This window comes from Procambarus clarkii, chromosome 29 (assembly GCF_040958095.1).
Source record: "Procambarus clarkii isolate CNS0578487 chromosome 29, FALCON_Pclarkii_2.0, whole genome shotgun sequence".
Taxonomy (NCBI): Eukaryota; Metazoa; Arthropoda; class Malacostraca; order Decapoda; family Cambaridae; genus Procambarus; species Procambarus clarkii.
The window spans coordinates 16711526-16733736 of NC_091178.1; the positions used below are offsets into that span (position 1 = coordinate 16711526).

A 22211-nucleotide genomic window follows, 5' to 3' on the forward strand; every position below is an offset into this window, starting at 1 on the left:
CGGGGTTTATTTGGACCTAAGGAACTTAGAATGGGTGGAGCTTGTTTTCCACTGGTAGCTTGTTAAGAAAATTATAGTTAGTGTGCCTGGTGTAGGACTTGGGAACAGGTCAGGTGACCTGGAGGGCAGCCACTCGACATCTGTGGCCGGTTTTGCAGGAAAAGGTAATGTATGTCTGAGTTTTGGTACATCAAAGTAATTGCATTCCAGATTATATTGCCTCTTAAAGATTTAATTAGAGTAGGATATATTTCAATTTGATTTCAATATACGTGTCTTTAATAAAGTGATTATTAATGTATTTTGTTTTGTTTGGTTATCTGTCCCCTTTTATTAGTGCCGAGTCATTTTTATATGTTGCGTTAAGGATGCTGTACTAGAAATCCCCCCGTGTTCTCCTCCATTTCATGGATATTAGAGTTACCCTTGAATCCTCAATAAGTAAAGTAAAGATTTACATTTTAATCCCCAAGCATTATTGCCAAGGTTCCTATGCCTTTGAGTTCATGATTATTGATTTCTGTCCTTCCTGAGAGACTAGTAATAGACACATTCAGGCTCTGGTCAGTAAGGTGGTGGCAGTGTACAATTAAGTTTTTATTCATTATTTTAAAATTAATAAACCCTTCATTTGTTGCTCCCCCTCATTTAATATTTCAGATTTAATATTAGCTGGTAGTTCAGTGAAGGGTCACAGTGATCTGCAAGCAGTGTTCAGCTGGTGTGTTAAGTGAGTAAGGGGAATAGCACGGGGAGTAATTATAATATCCTACTGCTGGCACTATTGTAATAACCCCTCCTATGCTATTTCCCTTACTCACTTAACACCCCAGCTGAACACTGCTTGCAGATCATTGTGAACCTCACTGAACTACCAGCTAATATTAAATCTGAAATATTAAATGAGGGGGGGGGGAGCAACACCCCCCCCCCCCCACCACCACCACCACCACGTTCTGCCTGGTGCTGGCCGCCCACCCCCTCTTACCACCACCACCACCACCACGTTCTGCCTGGTGCTGGCCGCCCACCCCCTCTTACCACCACCACCACCACCACCACGTTCTGCCTGGTGCTGGCCGCCCACCCCCTCTTACCAACACCATCCATCATTTCGACTACAGCTTGATCTCTTACTTTTTTCACGAGAGAAGGTGTCTGTACCTTCACGACTAGTCTCGTGTGTATGGAGGCATTAAGATGCCATCTTTTCTCTCTGATAACGAAGAAATTCAAAATAAGCCTTGAAATAGAAGCCAAGAGAAGAGCGCGTACGATACAATAGAGGTAATGCGAGGAGTGTACACGTAGGCAGGACGGCGGTGGTGGTGGTGGTGGGCGGGGAAGATGCCTCTACACTCTTGCCAAGTATTGTTGAGGTATTCTGGGCGCCCGGGTGCGTCACTGCCTCCCTCCCCTTTCTCCCTCTCCTGGTCCCCTCTCTCCCTCTCCTGGTCCCCTCTCTCCCTCTCCTGGTCCCCTCTCTCCCTCTCCTGGTCCCCTCTCTCCCTCTCCTGGTCCCCTCTCTCCCTCTCCTGGTCCCCTCTCTCCCTCTCCTGGTCCCCTCTCTCCCTCTCCTGGTCCCCTCTCTCCCTCTCCTGGTCCCCTCACTCCCTCTCCTGGTCCCCTCACTCCTCCTGTTCTGCAAAACCTAATTATAAAACCATCACTGCTGGGGAGCGGTAACCATTCACTGCTAGGAAGAGGTAACTGTTCACTGCTCAAAGGTCCTGAACAAAAGTTAAAGAGACTTTCACCGACGTTAATATGTTCAAACTTAACTTGTGCTGCTGGCACCCGACTGACAGGATGCATCTTGAACACGCCAATAAGAAACTAAATTCGAATCTCATGATCATGATATAACCACAACCAATCTTGTGTAATAAAGTTAAATCCAAGAAAAGGGGAGTGTATGAGAAGATAATGTACAAGGGCAAGTGCTAGAGCCTCACTAAGCTCACCTGGGTGCCATGGTTTCTCTTCTCAGGGGCGAAGGATCCAATCAAACACAATTAGAGATGGTATATATATTTATATAATATTTATGTATTTTGCCGCTATCTCTCGTCCCACTGGGATGTACTGGTTCCCGTTCCTCTTGAGCATTGGTCTGCCTGCTCTGGTCTCAATAATCCTGAGTCTTGAGCATCGGTCTATTAGCCACATTCTTGCATTTCCGGGTGTGGAGGCCGGGTGTGTGTGTGGAGGCCGGGTGTGTGTGGAGGCCCGGTATGTGTGCGGAGGCCAGGTGTGTGTGGAGGCCGGGTGTGTGTGTGTGGAGGCCGGGTGTGTGTGTGTGGAGGCCGGGTGTGTGTGTGTGTGGAGGGCGGGTGTGTGTGGAGGGCGGGTGTGTGGAGGCCGGGTGTGTGTGGAGGGCGGGTGTGTGTGTGGAGGGCGGGTGTGTGTGTGTGTGGAGGGCGGGTGTGTGTGGAGGGCGGGTGTGCGGAGGGCGGTATTAGGCAGGGGTAGTACACATGCATCCCGGCTTGGCACGCATAACCCAGGGATGTCGTCAATAACTGCCAACCGGCAACTCGGTGCCATACATAATACCACCTTCCTCAACCAGTTGCTTGACTGAGGACCGCACGCCAGGTTGGCCACGCCCACCGCTTCACAACCGCCAATAATCACTTGATGCATAACAACCATGATGTAGGAATGGCAGTTTGAGTAGGTAACGAGTGTCATCGTTGCAGGGCGGGCGTGCAGACCACTCCAGCGGCAGCAACCTCCGCGGCACCTCTGGTCAACGGCAGCCCGGCTCCGGCACCTTCCTCAGTGCCAGTCTCAGGGAGCCAACCTGGCATCAACACCAGTACCGCGGCGCGCAAAGAGGTAAGTGCCGCCCCCTCCCTCTCCCCAGCGCTCTCTCTCTTTCTCTCTCACTGTCTTCCTCTCATTCTCTCTCTCTCTCTCTCTCCTTCTCTTCTCAAAACACTCATTGTTTGCATATCTTTGTAATCGTTTACTATGATTTAGCCCTGGGAAATTACATTGATTTGGCTCACTTTCCTTTAAGTTCAATAATGAATGCTCAGCCCCAAAGCATCCCTGGTTGACGGACAAGGTATTTGATCCCCTGTGTTGTCCTTTTGATAGGAAAGTCCAAGTTCACCCACGCTTTGCTATACCCCAGCATGGAGCTGCAGCCAGCAAGTGAAGGTCTCCCTTTGTCACTGAAAGCCCGATGTTTCTCAGTCTCCTACACACTTTGTCTTGTTGTATATATTAACAAACATATTAGTAAGTGTTATCCCACGTTGAACCTTCAGCGAGGATGCTGTGTGCCAAGGAGAACCTTTCAATGAGGGCCTGGACCTAGGGAGAACGTGTTATAGACCCAGGGAGAACCCTCAGTGACTGTTGATCCAGGGAGAACTTTCAGTGAGGGTGGTATATGCCCAGGGAGAACCTTCAGAGCGGGTGGTATATGCCCAGGGAGAACCTTCAGTGAGGGTGGTATATGCCCAGGGAGAACCTTCAGAGCGGGTGGTATATGCCCAGGGAGAACCTTCAGTGAGGGTGGTATATGCCCAGGGAGAACCTTCAGAGAGGGTGGTATATGCCCAGGGAGAACCTTCAGAGAGGGTGGTATATGCCCAGGGAGAACCTTCAGAGAGGGTGGTATATGCCCAGGGAGAACCTTCAGAGAGGGTGGTATATGCCCAGGGAGAACCTTCAGAGAGGGTGGTATATGCCCAGGGAGAACCTTCAGAGAGGGTGGTATATGCCCAGGGAGAACCTTCAGAGAGGGTGGTATATGCCCAGGGAGAACCTTCAGAGAGGGTGGTTGTTTGCATGTAGGTCTCTCCTAACCACTCCACATACTTCGGTTACCTTGACGTGTTGTGCAGGCTCCTGTGTCAGGTTAGGTCTGCGCTGGTGGGTTTCGACGGGTTTCTTCGGCATGGTTGTCCTCCCTTGTCGGGTCGTGGGTGCCGGGTTGTAGACCTGCTCGGACGTGAAGGTCCTTGATGGACTTACCTTGCCTCCGCGCAATCATTAGTGGATTTTGCGGGAAATTCTTCCAAGAAGGGTGGTCACTGTATGACTCCCTCATCCACGTCCATACGTCTTAGAGTTTGTGTTTTAGTTTCCCTGCAAAAACAGGAAAGAATAGGGTAGGGAGGATCCATCTCCTATCCTCCTAACCGTGTGACCCGGGGCCTGAGACTTGTTATCTGGTCTTCCCGCGTAGTTTCTCCTGGGCGTGGTTCAGCGTTTCCTCAGGGTAACCTCTGCGCCTAACCATCTCCCACAGGTCGTCATGCTGGAGGTTGTGGGTTTCGTCCTTGCTGTTTATTCTTTTAAGGCGTAATCCTAGGTAGAAGGGTAATGATTTCTTTATGGCTAGCGGATCGCATGAGTCGAACTTCAGGTATGTGTGAAGGTTCGTAGGCTTGCAATACGCCTTCTATATATATATATGTATATATATATATATATATATATATATATATATATATATATATATATATATATATATATAATATTACACGCAGAAATCACAATAGCGTAATGCATCAAATGAACAAATGCAAATATATATATATATATATTTATATATATATATATATATATATATATATATATATATATATATATATATATATATATATATATATATATATATATATATATATATATATGCCTCCAAACTCAGGGTGTTACCTTACACTAACATGATCAAATATTTCGGTATACAATATTCGCCTACACGTACACATAAGACTTGAGTAAACTGCAGAAGCTCATGTGAGGCAGTTTTAATTAATATCCAACTACACACACACACACACACACACACACACACACACACACACACACACACACACACACACACATACACACACATACACACACACACACACACACACACACTGGGGCCTCGTAGCCTGGTGAATAGCGCGCAGGGCTCGTAATTCTGTGGCGCGGGTTCGATTCCCGCACTAGGCAGAAACAAATGGGCAAAGTTTCTTTCACCCTGAATGCCCCTGTTACCTAGCAGTAAATAGATAATTGGGAGTTAGTCAGCTGTCACGGGCTGCTTCCTGGTGTGTGTGTGTGGTGTGGAAAAAAAGTAGTTAGTAAACAGTTGATTGACAGTTGAGAGGCGGGCCGAAAGAGCAAAGCTCAACCCCCGCAAACACAACTAGGTGAATACAACTAGGTGAATACAACTGGGTGAATACACACACACACACACACACACACACACACACACACATATATATATATATATATATATATATATATATATATATATATATATATATATATATATATATATATATATAATATAGATATAGATATACAGGAATACGACCCGCCAAATCGTTCAGCAACCACGTACCCATTTTACTATTGGGTAAACAGAGGCTACAGTTAATGATTGATGCCCAGTAAATCCTCCCCGGCCAGGATACGAACCCAGGACAAAACGCCGGGCGAGTGTCTTACCATATCACCGTGGAGATTGCCTAATACCTTATAAGGAATACATTGGGAAATACCTTAGGACGGAATGTGATTTGGTGAATATTGGCCAGAAATGGAAAATACATGACAAGACGTTTAGGGCAACACAAATTTAGTGTTCAGACCGGACCTGATTGTAATGCTTTATTTAAGACAAGGCAGTATGTCTGAGCCAAAGTGTATGCCACAGGGTGCTCATCTGAGTGATTGATCTATTGAAATGAGTTTTGCCTATAGAAACTATATATCGACTGAGACATATTAGAATCGTGCCTAATAAAATATTGAAATAATATTTTAAACATTAGTCCTAGATTGTATATAATGGATTCATTTGTAGTTGCAAAGATTGTTTAAAAAATCATGTAAACTGTGTAAATTTAATTTATTATATTTACCCCCATGAAGGATGGTTGCAATTGCCAGATGGAGCTTAAATATTTTGTCTTTCATTTACTTTTCATTCTATTGCCGCTTTTCTTTTCTGTTAGTTTAATTATTATTTATATTGAAAGTGCTACATACCATCCATAAAAGATTTAGGATTTTTTGTAACTTACCTTTTTAAATAATGTTGGGATACAATTAATTTTGTCCAGTTTATCATTTAACATTAAACCTGCCTATGGTTGCCATGACCTGCATTGTGTGGAGTCAGCTCTGTCTCGGGGATTCTCTTGCCTCTTTTATTTAGATGTTTGTGATTTTGCATAAATTCGTGGTTCGTGTTTTTGCAGTTATTTATGGTTCAGACTGTGTTTTAGTTGTTAGTATATAGGATATGGTGGTAATTTTTTTACTAATTCCAGTCGGCCCATGTAGATAGCGCCGATGATCTGTGACACTTGATCTCTGAAGAAGTTCCTTACGGAGCAAAAGTGCTAAGATAATTTTCCCATTTGTAGGCTCGCCGCATCCCGGCATGTGCAAGGATTTGATGACAAACTGTACACAAGATGTATCGCAAGTGTTGCCGGGTAGTTGATGGTCATGGAGGTCGCGTGGAAGCATTTGAGCTCCAGGACCATCCACTACTTATAGGCAATTGATGGTGGAGCGGTTTTAGTACTGACAAGCCAGTTGGGTGACAGTTCTTTAACACTTACCAGTGTCTCTATACTTCATACATCACTTTATTCCCATGAGTACTTAGGTACAGTGCGACGATGGTGACTCCCTGGCAGTCTGAGTTCTCCCACTGTGATTTATCTTGCATGTCCTCATACACATTCCAGGTTGCCTGCTCCCAAACTACTCGTGGGTATTGAAACTTTTCCCCTTGATTTGAACAATTCTCCTTCTAAATTTGCAATTTCTTCCCTTTCCCAGTCAAGTCAGTGATTTCAATCTGACCCAGTCAGATGGCAATGTGCCCATTCCCAGCCCTGACCTACCCGCGGACCCATGCAACTTAACCTCTTGTGTACTCCCTGCCAGAACCCAGCTGTGAGATCCCTTCCCAAGACCCAGTTCGTCCTCAAGTCTGATCTCCCTCGGCCGCAGATACAACCCACCACCAACATGGAGACCTTGTCCATCCAGAGCCAGGTATACTGACGGCGGCGCCGACGCTGCTCCTTCCTCCTAAGGGAGCGGTTCCTCTATCTTCTTCTAAGGGTTCGCACCCCTCCTTCCCTTAGCTCACTCTTCAACTCTCTGGGAGTTTCTGTGGCTGCTGGATATACTAGTACATGCAGTATTGACGCACCATTGCTGGCCCAGCAAGGCTGTTAGAATATCAACGTACTATAGTCAATGCATGAGGAAGATGTAACGTTGCTTGTGCCCCAGCATGAGGCAGTACTAGATTTCTATGATCACAAGACTATTATCCATAGGACTACTGACAATTACAATGTAAAAATAGTAAAATGTGAAAAATTAGCATTGCCAAGTTTAAGCCTTTTTGCTATGTCTGTGAGACAATTTATTTAATATTAAGGAGTTGCTAATAGAGCTGTTTTACACTATATTGATAGCTCTTTAGGTAATATATTGATATATGGCTACTGTAAGCTTGCCTGTTCAAACACCAGAAGTATGTGATATGTATATCATGTTGGGTGATGTGATAAACTAAGTGCCATCTTCTCATTTCTCTCTGGATATACTTCTCACCTCTGGCCCGCCAAGGCCAGGTGCATGCTTCACTTCAGTAATACAATTGTAAGTGCTGGTGTTTGGGGGCCTTAAATGTTATATAGTAAGGCATGAGTTTTGGTGTTACACAGGCCAGGTGTTGCACTGTAAGTAAGGGACTCTCAACAGCGCCCTGAATCGGGTGTTGTTGAAGGGTGCTAAGTGTGTGGGTGAGGTGTTGCGAGCACTCATGTGGTGTGTGTTGTGTCGTGCAGCCATACCGCACGCTGCCTCTTGTGCAGCCCTCAGCTAAGGTGCGTTCGGACCTGGGCGTGGGTAGTATCTCTCACCTCAAGATGCAGGATGACCACATCTCGGGGTTGAAGGAGCCACAGTATGTGCCACAGTCTCAGGCCTTGACGATCAAAGCCAAGCACGACGAGCTAATCATGAAACAAAAGGTACGGAGGCCCCCCGAGGCCGCCCTGTGGAGTGTGGAGGGTCGGGCAGAGGGAGAGGAGGAGGCCACGCCTAGGGGTTCTCATGGGCCCCAGGCAGGACACTTTGTTCAGGGGAAGCGGAAGGGGAGCTGGCCGCTGACACCAGCTCTGAGGGACAGTACCGGACAGAATACACTCAGTAGTGGCAAGGAAAATCCCAGTAGTGATTTTATGAAGATTAACAAAACAACATTTAAAGTCGGAAGCGAGATAGTTCAATTAAAAAAGTCTAACAAGAACCAGACTGTCGTTAACAAAAGCGTCCAGACATCTAAGTTGAGGAAAGCCAGTGCCGGTAGCCTGTTAAGCGTGGACGATTATGAGCGGAAGGAAGCTGTGTACCGAGCAGGTCGGGCGGCGGCGGGCAGGAGTCGGTCTCTTGGGTATACTGACCACACCAGCAGGCTGCAGGAACTCTCTCACCATCACCTCCTCACGCCGGAGAATACCCAAAATCTCGACTACTATATAGACCCAGAATGCCAAAACCAAGAAACTGAGTACACAGTTGAATTACAAGTTCCTCGAGTGGAACCAACAGTTAACTCGGTGGAGGTGAATCAGACCATTAAACTTGCACCCCCTGCACCTCCTAGACAAGAGTCTCGGTCCGTTAGACATTGCTCACACGGTCAGAATTAAAAGGAATTATTACATATATTAGCGTATCTACTTTTACTAATGAATAACGAATTGACGTAGGCATTGACTGTGTTCATTTCACAAACTTATGTTCATATAGTAATCTTACGTTCAACCTTTTCTTAGATTATTTTATTTGTAAAATTCAGAGTTCATTTCAAATAGTCGCAAAATGACTTGTAAATCTAATGATTGTCCGTAAGCAAATAATGGACCATTTCTACAGGACCATCTCATTTTCAAAATTGGGTCGCTCTTGTTATTAATACAAAGTTGGCTGATCAGTTGATCACTTGGGATTATGGTTATAATATATATCTTTATTTTCCTTGCTTGGGAATTATTATGTAGCTCGTAGAGGTATAGACTTCATGGCACTCTGTGAACGACATTAGTGTTCAGTTAGACATGTACGGAATGGTGAGTATTAATGATAATAGAAAATATTTGTTATAAATATATCACGCAAGCTTTTACTTCACGAAGTAAATTGTTTACAAGGCCATACAGCCATAGTGAAGGTGAGCCTCAGGGGCGCCGCGGGAGTACATGCCAAGGTAACCCCAGTCAAGGATTCTGGAACCAGGAAGTCATGCGCACTTGTCCATAAGCACCTATCAGGGGCCTGAACCACGAAGCAGTTACGCAAGTACTTACGAACGTGTGCATCTTTCCTCAATCTTTGACCGCTTTGGTTACATTTATTAAACAGTTTACAAGCATGAAAACTTGCCAATCAACTGTTGTTATTGTTATAAACAGCTTCCTGGTGTTTCGAAGCTCATTAACTGTTTAATCATTGTAAACAAAGCCGCCAAAGATTGAGAAAAGATGTTCAGGTTCGTAAGTAAATGCGTAACTGCTTCGTGAATCTGGTCCCAGGTGACCTGGAGCCCAGGAAGTCACCGCATCTGTCCAGAAGCAGGAGACCGGGAGGGAGGGAGGGAGGGAGGGGGGGGGGGGCCAGGGAAGTCACGTGCAGGTAAACGACACCTTCGTCGTGCTATAAATATCTCACTCGATATGCGGCCGTGACGTGATACGCCAGGCTGGTATATAGCATATGTAGGGTATGCATATAACATACGTAGGGCTTGTGTATAATACATGTAGTGCATCTTTAGAGCATACGTGGGTCATGCGTATAGCATTCGTAGGGCATGCGTATAGCATATGTATAACATACGTAGGTTATGTGTATAGCATACGCAGGACATATGTATAGCATATAATGGCATGTGTATAGCACACGCAGGTCATGAATAGAGCGTGCGTAGAGCCTACGTAGGCAGTTAATAGAGCAAGTATAGTGCTTACGTAGAGTGTGCCTAGGGTTAGTGAGGAGCGAGCTTCAGGGGATATAAGAGACGTGAGGGGCGGGCGAGCCAATTACGGGCTATTCATGCCCGTGCCACCTCTTGGGTGGCTTAATCTTCATCAATCAATCGGCGAGCCAATGCCTGGGCGGATGGGATAGAGCAGGTTGGGTTGTTAGTGGCGTGGCGCCTCCTCTCCCTCTGGTGATTGGCGCATTTCTGTTGACTCCAATTTGCTCAGTTCCGCATTACCTAACCTTACTGCCTTGTCCCTGACAAACTGGCATCCATTGGTTCCCTCAGTATGTCCTATAGTATACTGTGTATGTCATGTTTGGGTGTCATATCATACTGCATACCAAGGATCGTCATACTCAACCTGATATTAAACCCATCAAGTGTTACAATTGTCTTCAGGCATGGTACATTGCGCTAAGTATGACGTATCTACTGTATGTATGTATGTATACTGAGCATGGCATATGTAACGTATTAGGTATGGCATACTTTGTACCATACTTGCTCAGGCAAACATATACATTAATATTTAAATATATGTTTTGAGTTTGTCATTAAGTTGAGTGAGGCGCACTTTGTATAATGCTCAGTGGGGTGCGTGTGCGCAGTGCGAGCGTGGAGTGTGATGCGTGTGCGCAATGCATGCGTATAGTGTGATGCACGTGCGTAGTGTGTGTGTGGTGTCATGAATGTGCGCAGTGCGTGTATAAAGTGTGATGGGCATGCGCAGTACATGCGTTGAGCGATGTGAATGAGCAATGTGTGCGTGGAATGTAATGGGCGTGCGCAGCGCGTGGAGAGATGTATCTGCGCAGTGTCTGAAATGTGACGTGTATGCGCAATCCATGCGTGTGACGTGTGTGCTCAGTGCGTGCCTGTAGTGTGACTTGTATGCGCAGTGCGTGTGTGGTGTGTGACGTATGTGCGCAGTGCGTGCATGGTGTGGTTCGCCTGACAGCTGGGTGGACAGGACTTCGGATTCGTAGTCCTGAAGTTCCGGGTTCGATCCCCGGTGGAGGCGGAGACAAATGGGCAAAATGTTTCTTTCACCCTGATGTCCCTGTTACCTAGCAGTAAATAGGTACCTGGGAGTTAGACAGCTGCTACAGGCTGCTTCTTGGTGGTGTGTCACAAAAAGGAGGCCTGGTCAAGGACCGGGCCGCGGGGATGCTAAGCCCCGAAATCATCTCAAGATAACCTCAAGATAAGATGGTGTGTGACATGTGTGCGCAGTGCGTGCGTGGTGTGTGACGTGTGTGCGCAGTGCGTGCCTGTAGTGCGACGTGTGTGCGCAGTGCGTGCGTAGTATGTGACGTGTGTGTTTGTAGTGTGACGTGTGTTCGCAGTGCGTGCACGGTGTATGACGTATGTGCGCAGTGCGTGCCTGTAGTATGACGTATGTGCGCAACGCGTGTTCTTGTGTGTATAGGGTGTAGATAATTCACTGTACGTCTCACACACTTTGTATGCACTATTTCTAAACTCTCAAAGGAACGCCTTGTACTTCTAGACCTGCCCAACTGAGAGAGAGAGAGAGAGAGAGAGAGAGAGAGAGAGAGAGAGAGAGAGAGAGAGAGTGAGTGAGTGAGAATTTATATATATATAAACTATAAAATAATTATTACGTTGCTGGCAGGGACTTTTGGTGGATTGGGGTGAGAGTATTATACAAAGTAGGAAGGCTGTGTGCCGCACAGTATGGCTGGTGTAGCTTCACTGTGGGGGCGGCTGGCCTCACCAGACACACACACACACCATCTCGGGGCGCTTGGGGGCGGTCCCCTGCTTGTTGATGCTGCTACTGCTGCAACACCTGGAATGGTACTCTTGCTGCTACACCTGCCGTGGTAATGTTGCTGCTACACCTGCCGTGGTAATGTTGCTGCTACACCTGCCGTGGTAATGTTGCTGCTACACCTGCAGTGGTACTCTTGCTGCTACACCTGCCGTGGTAATGTTGCTGCTACACCTGCAGTGGTACTCTTGCTGCTACACCTGCCGTGGTAATGTTGCTGCTACACCTGCAGTGGTACTCTTGCTGAAACACCTGCCGTGGTACTTTTGCTGCTACACCTGCAGTGGTAATTTTCCTGCTATACCTGCCATGGTACTCTTGCTGCTACACCTGCAATGGTACTCTTGCTGCTACACCTGCAATGGTACTCTTGCTGCTACACCTGCAATGGTACTCTTGCTGCTACACCTGCAGTGGTACTCTTGCTGCTACACCTGCAGTGGTACTTTTGCAGCTACACCTGCCGTGGTACTCTTGCTGCTACACCTGCAGTGGTACTCTTGCTGCTACACCTGCAATGGTACTCTTGCTGCTACACCTGCCGTGGTACTCTTGCTGCTACACCTGCAATGGTACTCTTGCTGCTACACCTGCAGTGGTACTCTTGCTGCTACACCTGCAGTGGTACTCTTGCTGCTACACCTGCAGTGGTACTTTTGCTGCTACACCTGCAGTGGTACTCTTGCTGCTACACCTGCAGTGGTACTTTTGCTGCTACACCTGCAGTGGTACTCTTGCTGCTACACCTGCAGTGGTACTTGTACTCTTGCTGTTTCAACTAGAATCGAACTGAAAAGACAAGCAGCTTGTCATTATATATATATATATATATATATATATATATATATATATATATATATATATATATATATATATATATATATATATATATAATATGGTCTCCACAAGGTCTTCTATGAGCACTCTTTATTTTCTTCTTATACCGACACACACACACACATACACCATGTGTATGAAGGGTCGTTGCCAGGGGAGTAAACTGGTGATTCACATGACCACAATACAACTGGCAGGAGGGTGAAGCCAGAGCGCTGAAGTGACGTGGGCGGCACAGCCCTAACTAAGGGCTCCCACGCTGTTCAGCCCTCAAAGCCTCGGTTCCGGGGCGCAGTGGGTAATGAGTCCGTCACCCAGGCACTCAGGTTAAGTACAGCTGGATCTGGCTATCACTGACTGGGTGACCGAGCTCTCTGTGAGTGTAGTGAGGTATTAGTGGTCCGAGGAAGGAAAGTTGGAGGGTTGGGGGGGGGGGGGGTTGCTGGCAGCCAAAATTGTCCTGGTGGCGCCGGGGAAAAGCCCTTCTTGTGGCGCAACACCGCCCTTGTCTGTAGTCTGGCGCCACACTCAACACCACCCCCACCCATCACCCGGCGCCACACTCAACACCACCCCCACCCATCACCTGGCGCCACACTCAACACCACCCCCACCCATCACCTGGTGCCACACTCAACACCACCCCCACCCATCACCCGGCGCCACACTCAACACCACCCCCACCCATCACCTGGCGCCACACTCAACACCACCCCCACCCATCACCCGGCGTCTCACTCAACACCACCCCCACCCATCACCCGGCGTCTCACTCAACACCACCCCCACCCATCACCCGGCGTCTCACTCAACACCACCCCCACCCATCACCTGGTGCCACACTCAACACCACCCCCACCCATCACCCGGCGTCTCACTCAACACCACCCCCACCCATCACCTGGCGCCACACTCAACACCACCCCCACCCATCACCTGACGCCACACTCAACACCACCCCTACCCATCACCTGGCGCCACACTCAACACCACCCCCACCCATGACCTGGCGCCACACTCAACACCACCCCCACCCATCACCTGGCGCCACACTCAACACCACCCCCACCCATCACCTGACGCCACACTCAACACCACCCCCACCCATCACCCGGCGTCTCACTCAACACCACCCCCACCCATCACCCGGCGTCTCACTCAACACCACCCCCACCCATCACCCGGCGTCTCACTCAACACCACCCCCACCCATCACCTGGTGCCACACTCAACACCACCCCCACCCATCACCCGGCGTCTCACTCAACACCACCCCCACCCATCACCTGGCGCCACACTCAACACCACCCCCACCCATCACCCGGCGTCTCACTCAACACCACCCCCACCCATCACCTGGCGCCACACTCAACACCACCCCCACCCATCACCTGGCGCCACACTCAACACCACCCCCACCCATCACCCGGCGTCTCACTCAACACCACCCCCACCCATCACCTGACGCCACACTCAACACCACCCCTACCCATCACCCGGCGCCACACTCAACACCACCCCCACCCATCACCCGGCGTCTCACTCAACACCACCCCCACCCATCACCTGGCGCCACACTCAACACCACCCCCACCCATCACCTGGCGCCACACTCAACACCACCCCCAACCCATCACCTGGCGCCACACTCAACACCACCCCCACCCATCACCTGGTGCCACACTCAACACCACCCCCACCCATCACCTGACGCCACACTCAACACCACCCCCACCCATCACCCGGCGTCTCACTCAACACCACCCCCACCCATCACCCGGCGTCTCACTCAACACCACCCCCACCCATCACCTGGCGCCACACTCAACACCACCCCCACCCATCACCCGGCGTCTCACTCAACACCACCCCCACCCATCACCTGGCGCCACACTCAACACCACCCCCACCCATCACCTGGCGCCACACTCAACACCACCCCCACCCATCACCTGGCGCCACACTCAACACCACCCCCACCCATCACCTGGCGCCACACTCAACACCACCCCCACCCATCACCCGGCGCCACACTCAACACCACCCCCACCCATCACCTGGCGCCACACTCAACACCACCCCCACCCATCACCTGGCGCCACACTCAACACCACCCCCACCCATCACCTGGTGCCACACTCAACACCACCCCCACCCATCACCTGGTGCCACACTCAACACCACCCCCACCCATCACCTGGTGCCACACTCAACACCACCCCCACCCATCACCTGGTGCCACACTCAACACCACCCCCACCCATCACCTGGTGCCACACTCAACACCACCCCCACCCATCACCTGGTGCCACACTCAACACCACCCCCACCCATCACCTGACGCCACACTCAACACCACCCCCACCCATCACCTGGTGCCACACTCAACACCACCCCCACCCATCACCCGGCGCCACACTCAACACCACCCCCACCCATCACCTGGTGCCACACTCAACACCACCCCCACCCATCACCTGGTGCCACACTCAACACCACCCCCACCCATCACCTGGTGCCACACTCAACACCACCCCCACCCATCACCTGGTGCCACACTCAACACCACCCCCACCCATCACCTGACGCCACACTCAACACCACCCCCACCCATCACCTGGTGCCACACTCAACACCACCCCCACCCATCACCTGACGCCACACTCAACACCACCCCACCCATCACCTGGTGCCACACTCAACACCACCCCCACCCATCACCTGGTGCCACACTCAACACCACCCCCACCCATCACCTGGTGCCACACTCAACACCACCCCCACCCATCACCTGGTGCCACACTCAACACCACCCCCACCCATCACCTGATGCCACACTCAACACCACCCCCACCCATCACCTGGTGCCACACTCAACACCACCCCCACCCATCACCTGGTGCCACACTCAACACCACCCCCACCCATCACCTGACGCCACACTCAACACCACCCCCACCCATCACCCGGCGCCACACTCAACACCACCCCCACCCATCACCTGGTGCCACACTCAACACCACCCCCACCCATCACCTGGTGCCACACTCAACACCACCCCCACCCATCACCTGGTGCCACACTCAACACCACCCCACCCATCACCTGGTGCCACACTCAACACCACCTCCACCCATCACCTGACGCCACACTCAACACTACCCCACCCATCACCTGACGCCACACTCAACACCACCCCCACCCATCACCTGACGCCACACTCAACACCACCCCCACCCATCACCTGACGCCACACTCAACACCACCCCACCCATCACCTGACGCCACACTCAACACCACCCCACCCATCACCTGGTGCCACACTCAACACCACCCCCACCCATCACCTGGTGCCACACTCAACACCACCCCCACCCATCACCTGACGCCACACTCAACACCACCCCCACCCATCACCCGGCGCCACACTCAACACCACCCCCACCCATCACCTGGTGCCACACTCAACACCACCCCCACCCATCACCTGGTGCCACACTCAACACCACCCCCACCCATCACCTGGTGCCACACTCAACACCACCCCACCCATCACCTGGTGCCACACTCAACACCACCCCCACCCATCACCTGGTGCCACACTCAACACCACCCCCACCCATCACCTGGTGCCACACTCAACACCACCCCACCCATCACCTGGTGCCACACTCAACACCACCCCCACCCATCACCTGACGCCACACTCAACACCACCCCCACCCATCACCCGGCGCCACACTCAACACCACCCCCACCCATCACCTGGTGCCACACTCAACACCACCCCCACCCATCACCTGACGCCACACTCAACACCACCCCCACCCATCACCTGACGCCACACTCAACACCACCCCCACCCATCACCTGGCGCCACACTCAACACCACCCCCACCCATCACCTGGCGCCACACTCAACACCACCCCCACCCATCACCTGACGCCACACTCAACACCACCCCCACCCATCACCTGGCGCCACACTGTTATGGATGGTTATGAGTACTGTACTATCCATGACAGTATAGTTCACGATAGTACTACTTTATCAGTATCAACCTGGTAGTTTCGGCCGGATCAGGTAGAAGAGGAGCAGCGGGTAGAATAGGAGCAACGGGTGGGGGAGGAACAGCACATACGTCAACAATCGATGAACCATAGGTATTATAGTGATTAATGCACCATTAACAGGAGTAGTTAGGATCACTGTCACGACAGCCAACATTAACAAGAGCAGCAGCTTCACTCGGCAGGAGCTGCAGGAATGGGACCTATAACAGCAGGAATGGCAGTCCATAGCAGCAGCAGTATAAATAGCAGCAGCAGTATAAATAGCAGCAGCAGTATGAACAGCAGCAGCCGTATCAATAGCAGCAGCAGTATGAACAGCAGCAGCAGTATCAATAGCAGCAGCATCAATAGCAGCAGCAGTATGAACAGCAGCAGCAGTAGCAGCAGCAGCAGTATGAACAGCAGCAGCAGTATCAATAGCAGCAGCAGTAGTATCAATAGCAGCAGCAGCAGTATCAATAGCAGCAGCAGTATGAACAGCAGCAGCAGTAGTCAATAACAGCAGCAACAGCGGTATCAATAGCAGCAGCAGCAGCAGTATGAACAGCAGCAGCAGTATCAATAGCAGCAGCAACAGCGGTATCAATAGCAGCAGCAGCAGCAGCAGCAGTATCAATAGCACTAGCAGCTGCAGCAGCAACCAGATGCCCCACTCCACAGTGAGGTGCTAGCTACGCCCCCATCAGCCCCGGCAACACATCATGGCTTACTAACGGGGAGAAAATTCCAAACTAAACTCTTCTACGTTTTCCAGTTTTAATAAAGTTTACAATAAAATATTTTGGCTTTACCCTTCTAAAAAACAATTAAACAAACCATATATTCAGTCTACTGCAGTTACTTGTTAAATGTATTTATTGTTAAGGTATCCATGAAAGCAAACTTAGATCTCAGCTGTTAGATTCTCTATTAACTATAGCACTCAATTTTGTTGGTTGGAACCTCTTACTTTACCAAATAAACGGCGAAGGGCAAGCACAGCTGGCCCCTCCACCTCCCTCTTCCCCTCCATGTGAGAGTCAAGAGTAAATACTTACCTATGTATACCTATGCGCGGCTTAACCAGCGTATGTCGTGGACCGTAATAGTTCCTCCCTCATTCTAGCACACAGCCTCTGTCTTTCGCCGGATGTAATATAATTTTTGTTTTAATTTTTTTTGTCTGGATTTTTTTTTTAATTAATGAGTCTGGTTCATAGCTTTTGACTGTGTTTTCTTCCCTCCCATTCCCCCTCCCCCTGGCTCCCTTGCTGTTGTCTAAATTGGTAAGTGTGAGTGTGGAGCACAATTGTCGCTACCCCGCCTGATGCCTGCCACAGTAACCCAGCGCCCGGAGCAGCGCCCGGACCGCCCTCGGTGGCCTCTCTCACCCCCTCCTTCAGCGTGCCTCGTGTGTCCTCCCTCCTGCCTCCCAGCACATCTTACTCATAATTCCTCCCCTGAGTCTTGTCTCCTCTCATGTCTTGTTCACTGTACTATGGTGCCATGTGGTGGTTAATTATTATTATTTTTTGTTTTCTTTGTTTAACCTGGGTTTTCTGTGCCATTATTTTCAATATTAATAATTCTGATGAACTTTTGATCATGACTTGTGCTGGGTGCCACACCCCAGGCCTGGGTCATGACTTGTGCTGGGTGCCACACCCCAGGCCTGGGTCATGACTTGTGCTGGGTGCCACACCCCAGGCCTGGGTCATGACTTGTGCTGGGTGCCACACCCCAGGCCTGGGTCATGACTTGTGCTGGGTGCCACACCCCAGGCCTGGGTCATGACTTGTGCTGGGTGTCCACACCCCAGGCCTGAGTCATGACTTGTGCTGGGTGCCACACCCCAGGCCTGAGTCCCGTCAGCATGCCGGATGGTCTCTTAATTCCCACTTGTTGTAGTTAGACCTGAAAACAGTATTGTGATGTACTATGCAAGCTCCAGACTTTTATACCACACTGATATATCTCATGTAAGCTCTAGACCTGTATACAACTCTCCGTGTCTCATGTAAGCTCTAGACCTGTATACAACTCTCCGTGTCTCATGTAAGCTCTAGTCTTGAGTACAACTCTCCGTGTCTCATGTAAGCTCTAGTCTTGTGTACAACTCTCCGTGTCTCATGTGAGCTCTAGTCTTGTATACAACTCTCCGTGTCTCATGTGAGCTCTAGTCTTGTATACAACTCTCCGTGTCTCATGTGAGCTCTAGTCTTGTATTCAACTCTCCGTGTCTCATGTAAGCTCAACAAATAAATGCTTACAGCCACCTCTCCACAAAGTTTAATTCAGGGCTGACCTTCGGGCCCCACCGGGACCACGTAGTTCTCTCACCACTACATTTGCCACTCCGGTAAAAATACGACGTCTCTCCCCGACTAGAAAAGTACAAGCCCAAACAACCCACCTAACCTATTCAATTCGACGCATCAAAAATGTAGATGTTAAAGAGCCGTTATTTTTCATAGTAGGTTGCATTTGTAACGTTGATTACGATTACGTAAATAACACGACCTATTAGTTGCGAGGATTGATGGAGATTCTAAATGACAGACATACAAATAAAATTATTGTCACCGAGGCAGATCCGGACATGATGTGTAATAATAATAATAGAGTTTCCGGACTTGTTCATTCACCTGCCTTCAGTCGGTCAGGTCCTAGCCGGTTTTGTGTAGTCCTAGCCGGCGTGGTCATGTCCTAGCCATCATGGTAAGGGCCTAGCCGTCGTTGTAGCCGGAGTGGTCAGGTCTTAGTTGGATTAGGCAGGCTCTCGTGAGTATCGTCAGGTCCTAGCCGACTTGTCAGGTCCTAGCCCTTGTGTCAGGTCCTAGCCCTTGTGTCAGGTCCTAGCCCTTGTGTCAGGTCCTAGCCCTTGTGTCAGGTCCTAGCCCTTGTGTCAGGTCCTAGCCCTTGTGTCAGGTCCTAGCCCTTGTGTCAGGTCCTAGCCCTTGTGTCAGGTCCTAGCCCTTGTGTCAAATCCTTACCGTCGCGGCAAGTCCTGGCTGGTGTTCGGCCCAGATCACCCTTCACATACCAGGGGGTCGCCACCGTTTATCCCCCAGATCATAACAACCAGTTCCTTACCAGTGTATAACCCCTTGATCCCCTCGGAGACGTAAACAGTGCAACAACATGAAGGATTCATACGAGGATGAGCGCCCCTTTTCCTCCCCATGAGTATGAGCGCCCCCTTTTCCTCCCCATGAGTATGAGCGCCTCCCCATGCGAAGATGGCAGGGTGATTGTGACATTTCAATGCACTAAGTTCACTAGAGTTCACCTGAGATCACTAGAGTTCACCTGAGTTTCCCTACGTCCACTATAGTATACCCGAGTTACTCTGTCATGAGAATTTATCTGCGTTACCCAAAGCTAAAGAGAGTTTATGAAAACTCATATAAGTTCACGAGAGTTTATAAGACTGAACCTAAGTTCACGAGAGTTTATAAGACTGAACCTAAGTTCACGAGAGTTTATAAGACTGAACCTAAGTTGACGAGAGTTTATAAGACTGAACCTAAGTTCACGAGAGTTTATAAGACTGAACCTAAGTTCACGAGAGTTTATAAGACTGAACCTAAGTTCACGGAAGTTTCTCGAGTTCAAACCAAATTTCTCGCCGGTCGAGTCCCATAATTTATCTTGCTCTTGGTTGTTCATTTGGCATCCATTATTATTTGTTAAGTTGTGTGTTATTGTGGGGTGCGTGAGGTCCTTCCTCCTCCTCTTGCCTGGCCACAACTTCCATCACCAGTGACAAATTCCGCTCAGGAAGGGCCTCCTGACTGGCTTACCCCTGGCCGTCCGGGCCGGGAGCTCGCTCACCATTGCAGCTTTCAGTGGTTTGGTTAACATTGCTGGTTCATACTTAGAAATCATATTCTTTTTATTGTAAAGTTATTTTATAAGTCCTTGACGAAACAAACTACGACAGTATTATACATAAATTAGCACTGGTCGTTATGTTTTTAACAGAGTTCCTCTCAAACAAGGAAGGCATGATGACACCAGTGTTATTACCTGAATTATTATGTCATGATCAGGGCCTCAAACAGAAAGGCTGGGTCTTGTTCTAACATTACAGTGTACATGAAGCTTTTAATTCCAGTATAATATATATATATATATATATATATATATATATATATATATATATATATATATACATATATATATATATATATATATATATATATATATAATAATATATATCCTTGCATGTTTTCACAAATTGATCCATAACTTCACACGCATGTATACAGGCCGGGTACATATGCTCATTACATATGTGCATGATACACTCGTGCATGAAACTCATACACTTGATATGCACATTTTATGCCCTCCACAAACACACACACACACACACGCATGAGTGACGTTCTCTAGCAGTGTGACCTTGGAACTAGGCTGCTTACTAACATTATAATGCTTCACATACGCTTTTGGTTTTCATATATCTTAGTTTTTTGTCATGTGTCATGTTTCAGTTTATAACGACACTATATTCATCCAACCAAAGAGTATTATTTTGTCTCATTTTACAGTGCAAACCTGTAGAGTACTAATACATTAAAGAGATTCTCAGTAAGCGGTTCAGGTTGTCAGACAACTTTAGATATCTCTCACTTGGCTTACAGTATGTTAATAATAATATCTTGATAATGTCTCAACGTATTCAGCTGTTAAGAATTGTTTATGCAATATTTTCAGTTTACACATGTGTCGCAGTCACTCGTGTCCAGGTAACTTATCAATCGAGCCTAGATTAGACGTAACAGATCCATCCCTGTATCCTTACGCCACTTGGTCACTGTCTAATGCTCTCTCCGCCCTTCAGGTTACCGGAACTTTGCAACAAATCCAACAGACCCAGCAGTCTCTCACCACAGCAACACAGGCGACAAACACTAACCTAGTCAACAAGCAGTACAACAGTCCTCTACCACTCTACTCCCAGGAGAACCTGCAGGAGGCGATGAGGATGCAAGCGTCGCCAACTCACACCCCGACCATCAACCCGTGAGTATTATGGCCAGGGCCTCCCTCACGCAGGGTTCGTAGTGCTTACAACTGTAATCCTAACTCTTATCAACTGGTATCTGGATGTATTCTTAGTATGCTTTGCCACCCAATCACTCTTAGGGTTAGTGTTCAGTAGCCTTGGGTATAGTATTCCTGGGAAGGTCAGGTAGCGAGCAGGCAGGTTACCATGTAGAGCTATCTCAGGATATCTTGAGGATATCTTGAGATGATTTTGGGGCTTAGCGTCCCCACGGCCTGCTCCTCGACCAGGCCTCCTTTTTGTTACACACACCCCGGGAAGCAGCCCGTAGTAGCTGTCTAACTCCCAGGTACCTATTTACTTCTAGGTAACAGGGGCATCAGGATGAAAGAAACATTTTGCCCATTTATCTACGCCTCCACCGGGGATCGAATCCGAAGCGCTGTCCACCCAGCTGTCAGGCGCCTTAACGA

At 49.0% G+C, this 22211-nt stretch overlaps 1 protein-coding gene across 10 annotated transcripts in view; it reads left to right on the forward strand.

Moving 5' to 3' along the window:
* Positions 1–22211, forward strand: part of LOC123765105 (PDZ and LIM domain protein 3) — a 92331-nt gene that overhangs the window by 57672 nt on the left and 12448 nt on the right. For 4 of the 10 annotated variants that reach the window (XM_045753565.2, XM_045753568.2, XM_045753567.2 and 1 more), the window contains exons 3-6: positions 2703–2841; positions 6922–7032; positions 7839–8024; positions 21574–21755. In XM_045753565.2, coding sequence (XP_045609521.2) covers positions 2703–2841; positions 6922–7032; positions 7839–8024; positions 21574–21755 — 618 coding nt within the window. The remainder of the gene's footprint in view (positions 1–2702; positions 2842–6921; positions 7033–7838; positions 8025–21573; positions 21756–22211) is intronic. The other 6 variants (XM_045753566.2, XM_045753570.2, XM_045753571.2 and 3 more) reach the window with 6 other exon arrangements.